The 11,595-nt window shown below is 41.1% G+C and overlaps 1 protein-coding gene and 1 pseudogene across 1 annotated transcript; one reads left to right on the top strand and one right to left on the bottom strand.

Annotated features, from left to right (window-relative positions):
* Positions 1-431: 431 nt before the first annotated feature.
* Positions 432-11,183, top strand: LOC103285429 (polycomb group RING finger protein 6-like; annotated as a pseudogene).
* Positions 6,498-7,415, bottom strand: LOC129149684 (taste receptor type 2 member 20-like). Its single transcript, XM_054718512.1, has one exon. It carries the CDS (start codon positions 7,413-7,415, stop codon positions 6,498-6,500), a length of 918 nt encoding a protein of 305 aa, XP_054574487.1.
* Positions 11,184-11,595: the final 412 nt, after the last annotated feature.

The following is an 11,595-nucleotide window of genomic DNA, read 5'->3' as shown; positions in this document are numbered from 1 at the left end:
CAGGAAAGACATCATCCCACATAATAATTTTTATGTTCTACTGGGGCAGACAGTCAATACAAAGCAAATGAATAAATCAGATCTATGAAAGGTATACATTAAGGAAAAGATAATAGTGTGAAGATTTCATAATACTAAACTTTTAGTTGTTAAGGTTATACATTTCATTATTATTATAAAACTTGCTACCAAAGTTATGTCCACACACTTTCGGTTTCATCATTTTGCACAAAATTATAATAAAAACAGATCTTGAAGACATTTTTAATATTTATTACATAGACATCATAGATATCAATTATCATGTGTGCATAAAGTTAATTGACTTATGTACAACAATTATATACTACACTTATTGTGAGCATATATTTAAAATGAGAAAATTTTGACTCCTTTTCTCTGAAATTTAAAGGGAATGTTTAGGTAGCAAGATGGAGAAGATGATTCACAGTTCAGAGACCCAGACATGGTTTAGGGTAAACTAAATAAATGGACATTAGTTTTTTATTTTCTTGTTTTTGTCGTTGTTATTGTTAAACTTTGCTGAGGATATTTTTTCATTGATTTTTAGAAAGTGTGGAAAGATAGAAAGGAGACAGAGAGCGAGAAACATCGATTTGAGAGGGACACATCAATTGGTTGCCTCCTGCATGCTCCCAGACCTAAGCAAGGCCAGGGAATGAGCCTGCAACCGAGGTACCAGCCTGAAACCTTGGTACGTGCCCTTGGAGTCTGCATGCAATAAAGAGTGCTGTCTCTCCAGGAACCAGGATTCACAAGTGCAGGAATCAAGGAGTGAAAACCTGTCACCACTCACTATTGCCCCTAGTAACCCAATAGTAAAATGTGATTCCTCTTCCTACGACCGTATGTTCTGAGGGCCTGAAGTCATTGTAGAAAGGAAGGAACACTTCCACCAGGAGAAATAGGGATGATTTTATCAGATGGGAATTTAAGACTGCCACCTAGCCATTCTGTACTCCTTAGGCCTCCGAATCAACAGGAAAGAAGGGAGATACTGTGCTGGCTGGGGTACTTGATCTTGGCTCCCAAGGGGAAATTGAACACCATGCCCTAGGTGTCCTAGGATTCATATTGGAAACAATCTTTGGTTCCTCTCCTATGAATCAGCTTCTATGGGGAAACTAAATAAACACATAACAACAAACACTTCAAGAAAGCATTTTCATTTTTTATTATTGTTAAGGAAATGTATCTACACCCTTCTTTTCCCAAAATTTGGTAACAAAATAGATATATTGATGGACTAGTCACCTTCCAGTAATTAGAAAGAAACTCATCATGAATGTCTCAGGGTGAGATTTTCTTTGATGGCAGCCTGTCTATTGCTGTGCCATTACCACAGGCTTTCATTATAGGAAAATTTAAGGAGCAGAATTTTATCTCAAAATATATTCAAGAACACAACCGCTGCCAAGGAGGAGGGAGCCACAGCCATGCTCCCCTCTTCCCTCTCCCTTCCAAACCCCCCCCCCCCACACACACACACACAGCTCATCTTCTCTTCTTCCCTCACCCTGGTACCCACAGGGGATGAGGAGGGTCCACCACCTTTGCCAGAGGCAGGAGCTCCTGGCTGCTCATGCTTCTCGCCCCCCTGAGGTGGAGTCAGAGCACAACCTGGGCCTCTTGAGGGTTCCCTTCCAGGATCAGTTGGAAGAGGATGAGGAGCTGGAGAAAACGAGGAGGAGGAGGAGGAGGAAGAGATGAGCCACTTCTCGCTGAGGTTGGAGGGGTGTGGGGCAGAATCAAAGGATGAGCAAGAGCACTTGATTAATCTCTCTAATCTGACCCCACACATCTTGTGCTCCATTTGCAAAGGTTACTTAACAGATGCAACTACAATTACAGAATGTCTTAGTACATGTTGTAAAAGCTGCATTGTAAGACATTTTTACTATAGCAACAGATGTCCAAAATGGAACATAGTAGTTCATGAGACACAACCTCTTTATAACATAAGGTTGGACTGACATTTATAAGACATAGTGGACAAATTAATAATCAATCTAGAAGAAAGAGGGGAAAAGCAAATGCATGAGTTTATAAAGAAAGAGGTATAGAAGTACTTCAACCTGATTTTCTACAACCAGTCCCTTCAAGCAAAAGAAGATTTAAGAAAGCCTTAGGATCAGTGTTTCATATTCCACCTGAACGTGATATGTCTTTATTGCTAGAATTTATTGGTGCTAATGATGGCACCGGATATTTTAAACAATTGGAAACAAAGTTTGTCCAAGTTTCAGGAAAAACATATAGAAAAATTTCTGAGAAGAAAAATGGATCTTCACCTAGCTTGTCAGGTAGAAATCATTTGTGGTGATCACTTATTGGAACAAACTCTAAGGGAAGTTCCATGTGTAACAGCTGATGCAGCAATGCAGGCTAATTGGACTAGAGCAGATCGGATGGTCCATGGACCAAACATAGATGGTCTTTATTCATTCATTCTGGTCTGTGGTTTCTCCTCTGAAAATTACTTGAAGATTCTGAGTATCAGGAGCGGGGAGAGAAACAAAATAAGGTGGCTTCTCAACATTATTTTGCATCTCACCAAACAGTGCATCTCACCAAAAATATTTAGCAAACGTAATTGCTGCCATTTTGTTCTAAGACATAATATGTATTTTCAGCACCAAGCATCATTTATAAGTACAACTTGGAATAATAGAATGCATCTGTTTTACTAGTGACTATGTACAAAAAGCATAGATACCTCAGGAGGGAAATTTCAAAGTCCTGAATTTTTAAAGTTCTTATAATTTCAAATTCTTTGATAATGATTTTGCTTCCTAATCTTTGATGTAAATCTGTTACTACTTTCTTCATTGTGCAATATCCTTGTTAGGTTGGTAGTGTGGATTCTACTCTCTGGGATGGTATCAGTATGGCAGGAAAGAAGTATGCTTTTGAAATAAATATCCAAAGTCCGATGAACCCATTTCCTAGCACTCCTAAGATGAGCATTCCTGTTGACACAACCAGAAAGGTGGCCTTCATTTCAAATGGACATCGGTATAAGAATGTTTCTAATGTTGTGCCTCAATGAAAGCTTTTTAGTGAAACAGTTGCAGATGGACATCCATTTATGATGCTTTCCATAAACATGTTCATCATAATTTCAGAAAGAACAACCAAAATTCTGCCTTGAGATATAGTTCCAGAGACCTTCACAAAAGAATAGTTCATTTTATTTGTATTGTAATTCCAGTGCTAAACTGAACAGTTCTGTGAAGACACACACATTTCAGGAATACCTGTAGTATTCCTTACAGTCAGCTACTATCCTATCTAATAAAGAGGAATATGCTAATTGACCCTCACACCATCACAAAAATGGTGGCGCCCACAGCCAATAAGGAGGGAATATGCTAATTGGCGGCCTCACCCTTAAAGATAGTGGTGCCCACAGCCACAAGATGGCAGCGCCTTGCCGTGCATCTGCCTCCAGAGTCCTCCAGTCCACTCAGCCCCCCAGCCACCCAGGGTCGGCCCGAGGTGCAGGCAAGCCTCAGATGGCAGCTGCCCAGCCACCCAGCCCCCCGAGGTTCAGGTAACTAGAGTCAACCAAGGCTTGTGCTGCCAGTAGTGGCAGTAGAGGTGTGATGGGGTGTCGCCTTCCCCTGATCACCAGGTCACCTACAGCCCCTAAGGGCTCCCGGACTGTGAGAGAGGAGGCGGGGCTGAGGGACCCCCCCCCCTCCAGTGCATGAATTTTCATGCACTGGGCCTCTAGTATAAACATAAATGTTGTCCACTTATCTTGACACCAGCTGCAAATTTTCATTTGTGCCACTGACAAAATGGAGAAAGTAAAATATGTAAACATGCAAATCTGAGAGAGATTATTTTCCACCAATTTGTATTTCTATCACCTTGGAACATACATCTAAATGCAAATATTTTAAATTTTGAATAGTAATTGTTGGGGGAAAAACTTTTATGTAATTCAGTTATGATTTGCTACTTATCAATAAGATCCTTGTACATCTCTAGTATTTTTGTTGATGTAATTTAATTTACATAAATAACTTATTTCAATTATTTCTAGTTCAAAGACCACAACCAAGTCCTAGAACAAATAACTGAAAATAATCATGGAGAAACAGTATAGAAGCTAAATCAGAAGTTATAAGCAATGTATACCAGGAATATATACAAGGCAGCTACAAATGCTACAATGCAAAATCAATTCTAGGTCTCTAAAGTCAGGAATTTTTAGTGGGAACTTGAATTATTTAGAATTTATGAAGAAATACAGAAATAAATTCAAGACTGATGTAAAGGCATGTCAAATTATCAGTGACATGAACAAATATGACACCCTTCTAAGCAGAGAAACTTTTCTTGTTTTACAATATCTAATTGGCTTTTCAACTGAAAAGCTTCTAAGATTTCTAAGTGCCCTCCAATATCCATGTCCCTAAACAGAATGTCTCCTTTCTGGGCAATAAAGTGACTATGTTTTTCAGACTCCCTTGCAGATGGTATGGCAATGTGAATGATGTGGATCAATGTTTTGTGAATGAAAATTAAATGCACCATTTATAGGCTCACATCCAAATTATCTCCCACACAATCTCCCCAGACATCTTTCTTCGCCCTGCTGTTTGCAATGGCCATGATTGAAGGCAATCATGGAAGCCACATGTCTGTGATGGCAGAGTTGTGATCAGCCTTCTTCCCTGGATAACTGCATAGGGGAGACTCCTTGAACACATCAGGACTGTTAAAAAAGCAATAGGGAATTTAGATTATGTATGAGTCGCTTTATGTTTTGGAGCCTATTGGTGACCTCGCTTCATTCACCCAGTCTAAGGCAGTAATTGGAACCAAGCACATACAGATTTGTTAAGAGTCACTGGAATGGTGAAGAAACAGAACCAGGAAATCTATGCCACCGACTGATTTTGTGATAGGTTTTGATTTCCTTGGTTTTCCAGATCTAATGTGGTTTATTCATGTAATTATTTAATATTTAGAATATAATTTTCTCCAATTATCCCATGGGCTGGGTTTTATGTCCTGGAGACTTAGCAGGAAACAGGAAAGACATCATCCCAAATTATAGTTCTTGTATTCTACTGAGCAGACAGGTAATAAAGAAACAAATGAATAAATCAGATGAATGAAATATATATATTAAGGTATAGATATTATTGTTAAAATATCATAATACTACGATTTTAGTTGTTGAACAAAGTTATACTTTTCTTTCTTTTAAAAATTTTTTCTTTCTTTCTTTTTTTTATTGTTTAAAGTATTATATATGTCTCCTTTTTCCTCGATTGACCGCCCCCCAGTCACTCCCACCTCCCAGGACAAGCCCCACCACCCCAGTTGTTTAACAAGGTTATACATTTCTTCCTTATGATAAAACTCGAAACCAAATATATTTCAACACACTGTCTATTTCACCATTTTCCATAAGATTATATACAAACAGATCTGAAGACTTCTTTATAATTATTACATAGATGTCATAGATATCAATTTTCATGTGCAGAAAGATCATTGACTTATGTACCATAATTATATACTACACTTATTTTGAGCATATATTTAAGATAGGTAAAATTTAAATATTTTCTCTGAAGTTTAAAAGGAATTCTTAAACAGAAATATGGAGCAGATGATTCCAAATTCAGAGGCCCAAACATGGTGAATATGTAAACTAAAAAATTGATATAAGTTTTTGAATTAGAAAATGTCTTCTCAATTCAAAAACAATAGCATCAGTGAAAACGTCATGATTATTTTGCTTTCTTCTTTATTACTATTGCAGAACTTGTTTATTTTCTAAGCTTTCACCTATTGTATTAAATCTAATAATCTTTAGTACTATTTATTGTACATGAATATGAAATACATTCTAAATATGTTTGTCACTCTTTAATTTCATTACGTGCATCTTTTCCCAAGAGTTCTGATTATTTTCTATTAGCCAGGAAGTAAGAATTCATGATGGAATAATATCTATTTCAAGCATCTATCCTCAGTGTGTGATTTTGAATTGAATACCCTTACCATCCCAAAGATTGGAGGTTCAAATAAAAAAATTTTAACTCACTGTGGTACATATGTGTGGTACTAATTACAATGGAAAATGTCAATAATCCCCTGAGATGAGTTATCAGTCCTTAAAAATGCATACATATCGACCATAAATTCGTTGCTTGCAAGATGATAACATAGAATATGTATGTGAAGTGTTCATAAATTAATAATTCTGAGCAATTTCTTACAATATTTTATAAAATTAGTTTGCTTACCTGAAAAATATAACATGGCAATCGTATAATCTTTCTTGTATTTTTATAAACTTGCACAAAAAAATATTTTTGTGATAAACTTCAGTACAAGTTTTCTAGGTATACCTTACCTAATTCCATACACATTAAGAAATGTAGTAGGAAGTACAAAACATTGCAAACTTCACCAGTTTATTTTCTTACAGAAGACACAAGGTGCCCCATTTATTTCCTTTCCTTCAGCCAGCACCTCACCTGCCTCAGAAATGACAGAAAGGCCTGTCTCAGCTTCTTATTCCCCCAAATCAGGATAAATGAGTGGCTTGACGGATACAGGGTTCCAAAAACCTTGCAAATCATGTGAAGTGAATTGTTCTGCTGAGTACTCGAATTCCAAACTGAGATGATTTGTGCCACGAAGAAAATGACAAACAGCAAGAGAAAGGAGATCACAGTTTGCATGGCTCTTATGTGGACCTCGGTGCTGGGATCTTGGGATCCTTTGCCACTGAGCTGCATCCTCTTCAGATGTTTCCACAGGGAAAAGATTAACAGCAGAACAGCTGTCAGGGACACAGTAAAGGGTATGAGGTTTGCAAGTATGAATAAGATCATTTTTGAAAGGTGTGCGATGTTCCTCAATTTGCTCTCCCAAGTGATGTTTCCTTTATATTCATTCATCTGCATTTTTGCATCTGTGCTTATCACTGCAAGATGAACAATGAAGAAGACCAAAGTGCCCCAGAGTATCATGAGAACCACTCTGTTAGCTTTCCATTTTAGGTGAAGAAATAAAAGGCTGGAGAAATTGGCTATCTTGAGCAAATAAAGTATGCTGAGGCTAGTAGCAAGCCAGAGACAAAAATGGTTGCTTACTACCCAGGTAATATGAACAATAGTTTTTACTTCTGAACTATAGATGGATGGATGCAACACAGTTCCATACCAATTGAATACTATTATCCCAAGCAAACTAATTCTGGAGACCGCCAGAGCAGTGAGAATTCCATCAGCACAGGAGATCTTGTGTTTCTTGACCCAGTCAATGCAGTTCACCAGCGCTATGAAGCCATTGGCAGAACTTCCTAGAACACATTGCACTATTATGAGGATGGAAAGAATGCTCTGTAATAAATTTAACATGTCTGAAAAAAAAAAAGTAAAGTCTAATATTATTGGTCGTGAATCCTTTACTATTCTGACCTTAAGTTCCATTTGCAGCTGATTTTGAATGTGTATAAAATTCTTCTTTCTTTTAAATTCTATGACCAATGCCAAGCAGGAAAGCAGCCGGGAATGCTTATTCAAGAGTTCAATGTTTTCTTTATGAAAACATTGTTATTACCCAAACAGCTCAAATTAACTGCTATTCAAATAATGTCCTTGCTGTAGGCTGGAATATATCATAACTGATGTTGTTGTAAAAGCTGAATTCTCATTTGCTAGCATGCAAATATAGACAAATTCTCTTTCATTGATTTGCAATTTTCTTTGTTTAAGCTCTCCATAATTTGTATTCATCAACTTTGTCATTAGGAAAACATAAAAGCCCAGTACATTGAATATACAGTGAAAATTATTGTATCTAATAAAAGTGTAATATGCAAATTGACCGTACCTCCTCTACACCCACAAGCCATGCCCACAAGCCACGCCCACAAGCCAATTGGAGCAAATATGCAATTAAACCCAACCAAGATGGCTGCGGCCACAGAGAGCAGGAGGGAGGCTTGGGTTTTCCCAGCAATGGAGGAAGTCAAGCTTTCCTCCTGCCTTGCTGGTCCAGGCCTCCACTCCAGGCTACAAAGTTTCAATGATAGAAGATAAATAAATCCCAACAAAAATGGGGGCAACCACAGAGCTGGAGAGAGCAGGAGGCTTGAGTTGCCCCCAGAGATGGAGGAAGCCAAGCTTTCCGCCTGCCCTGGCTGGACCAGGCCTCCACTCCAGGATATGAAGTTTCAATTATAGAAGATAAATAAATCCCAAGAAAAATGGATGCAGCCACAGAGCAAGCAGGAGGCTTGGCTCCACTCAAGTCTACAAAGTTTCAATTATCAAAGATAAATAAATCCCAGATACCAGGGCCTCCTCTTGGGTCGCCGGGGGGGGGCATGGCCATCCTGCAAACCACCACAGGCTCCTCGTGCAGACCACCCAACACCCCAAGGGAACCCCCACCCTGATCCGGGACACCCTTCAGGGCAAACCATCTGGCCCACACCCATGCACCAGGCCTCTATCCTATCTAATCCTATCTAATTAAAGAATAATGTGCAAATTGACCATCACTCCAACTCACAAGATGGTTGCCCCCATGTGGACACAAGATGGCCACAACAAGATGGCCATCAGGGGAGGGCAGTTGGGAGGGTCTAGGCCTGCAAGGGAGGGCAGTTGTGGGTGATCAGGCCAGCAGGGGAGGGCAGTTGGGAGGGACGAAGCCTGCAAGGGAGGGCAGTTGGGGGTGATCAAGCCTGCAGGGGAGGGCAGTTAGGGGTGACCAGGCCGGCAGAGGAAGGAAGTTGGGGAGACCGTGCCTGCAGGGGAAAGCAGTTGTGGGGGGGACCAGGCCTGCAGTGGAGGGCAGATAGGGGTGACCAGGCCTGCAGGGGAGGGCAGTTAGGGGCAAACAGGCTGGCAGGGGAGCAGTTAGGAATGAATCAGGCTGTCAGGGGAGTGGTTAGGGGGTAATCAGGCTGGCAGGCAGAAGTGGTTAGGGGCAATCAGGAAGGCAGGCAGGAGAGCAGTTGGGAGCCAGCAGTCCTGGATTGTGAGAGGGATGTCCCAGATTAAAGAGGGTGCAGGCTGGGCTGGTGGACACCCCCATAACCATGCATGAAATTCATGCACCGGTCTCTAGTTTTATATAATAAAGATGTGATATGCAAATTGACCGTCACTCCAACACATAAGATGGCTGCCTTCATATGGTCAAAGATGGTCACCCCATGAGGACACAAGATGGCCACCACAAGGTGGCCAGCAGGGGAGGGCAGTTGTGGGTGATCAGGCCAGCAGGGGAGGGCACTTGGAAGGGGGGAACCGGGCCTGCAGGGGAGGGACATTGGGGTGGAACAGGCCTGCAGAGGAGAGCATTTGGAGCAACCAGGCCAACAAAGGAGGACAGTTGCGGGCGACCAGGGCTGTAGGGGAGAGCAGTTGGGGTGACCAGGCCAGCAAGGGAGGGAAGTTGGAAGCAACCAGGCCTACAGAGGAGGGCAGATGGGGGTGACCAGGCCTTCAGGGGAGGACAGTTAGGAGTGACCCAGCCAGCAGGGGAGGGCAGTTATGGGTGAATGGGCCTGCAGAGGAGAGCAGTTTAAGTGACCAGGGAGCGTAGTTGGGGGGACCAGGCCTTCAGGAGAGGGCAGTTGGGGAGGACCAGGCCTTCAGGGGAGGACATTTAGGGGCAACCAGGCTGGCAGGGGAGGGAAGTTGGGGGAGACCAGGCCTGCAGTGGAGAACAGTTGGGAGGGACAAGGCCTGCAGGGGAGGGTAGTTGGGGGGACCAGGCCTGTAGGGGAGGGCAGTTAGGGGTGACCAGGCTGGAAGGGGAGGGCAATTAGGGGCAATCAGGCCGGCAGGGCAGCAGTTAGGCATCAATCAGGCTGGCAAGGGAGTGGATAGGGGGTGATCAGGCTGACAGGCAGAAGCAGTTAGGGGCAATCAGGCAGACAGGCAGGCGAGAGGTGGGGAGCCAGCAGTCCTGGATTGTGAGAGAGATGTCCGACTGCCCATTTAGTGGGATCGGGCCTAAAAGGGCAGTTGGGCATCCACCAAGGGGTCCCAGATTGGAGACAGTGTAGGCTGGGCTGAGGGACACTTAAAAGCAGAATAATCCCTCTGAGCTGACCCCATTCATCTTGTGTTCCATTTCCAGAGATTATTTAACAGAAACTCATGCAACTACAATTACAGAATATCTTCATTCATGTTGTAAAAGCTGCATTGTAAGACATTTTTATTATAGCAACAGATGTTCAAAATGCAACACAGTAGTTCATCAGACACAACCTCTTTATAACATAAGGTTGGGCTGACAATTACAAGACATAGTGGACAAATTAGTAATCAATCTAGAAGAAAGAGGAAAAAAACAAATGCATGAATTTATAATGAAAGAGATATAGAAGTACCTCAACCTACTTTTCTACAACCTGTCCCTTGAAGCAAAAGAAGGTCTAAGAAAGCCTTAAAATCAGTGTTTCAGATTCCACCTGAACTTAATATGTTTTTATTACTAGAATTCATTGGTGCTAATGAAGACACAGGATATTTTAAGCTAATGAAAAAAAATGTTTCTCCAAGTTCCAGGAAAAGCTGCCGAGACTGACCAGCAGACCCTGGTTGATGGGTGAATAGATTACTCTGACACACGGTTTCTGTGAAAGAGAAGGCTAAGGGGCTATTTGGCTTTAGGAACTAAGCATCCTCGATTGCCTGCCTCCTTAGGCTTTTATTATAACAACAGCATGAACTACAATTAACCTCTAGATACAATCAGCAGGGTAAGCATCCTTGAGAAAACACATGCATCTGTAGTGTCTTTTAAGCAAGGAGGAGTCTGAGGAAACACCCAGAGGCTCAGACTTGTTTGGAAAAGTCAAGGCAGGGGCAGGCACCTTCAGCAACTGCTGTCCCATCCCTCCCCACAAAAAGCAACTATTGGGCATGTAGAAAACTTTCTGAGAAGAAAATGGATCTTGACCTAGCTTGTCAGGTAGAAATCATTTCTGGCCATCACTTGTTGGAGCGATATCAAACTCTAAGGGAAATTCCACGTGTGACATGTGATACAGCAATGCAGGCTAATTGGCCTAGAGCAGATCTGATGGTCCATGGGCTAAACATAGATGGTCTTCACTCATTCATTCTGGTCTTGTGGTTTCTCCTCTGAAAATTACTTAAAGATTCTGAGAGTATCAGGAGGTAGGAGAGAAACAAAATAAGGTGGCTTCTCAATGTTATTTTGCATCTCATCAAAAAGTGCATTTCACCAAAAATATTTACCAGAAGTAATTGCTGCCATTTTGTGCTAAGACATAATATCTATTTTCATCACCAAGCATCATATTTATAAGTACAACTTGGAATGACAGAATGCATATGTTTTATTGGCATGTATGTATTAAAGCATAGATACCTCTGGAGAGAAATGTCAAAGTACTGAATTTTTAAAGTTCTTGTGATTTCAAATACTTTGATAATGATTTTGTTTCCTAATTTTTGATGTGAATCAGTAACTTTCTTCATTGAGCCATATCCTTTTGAAGTTGGTGGTGTGGATTCTACTCTCTGGGATGGTATCATTATGACAGGA

Source organism: Eptesicus fuscus, chromosome 7, assembly GCF_027574615.1.
Source record: "Eptesicus fuscus isolate TK198812 chromosome 7, DD_ASM_mEF_20220401, whole genome shotgun sequence".
Taxonomy (NCBI): Eukaryota; Metazoa; Chordata; class Mammalia; order Chiroptera; family Vespertilionidae; genus Eptesicus; species Eptesicus fuscus.
The sequence above is the reverse complement of the archived record's forward strand: the minus strand, read 5'-3'. Positions and strand labels throughout refer to the sequence as shown.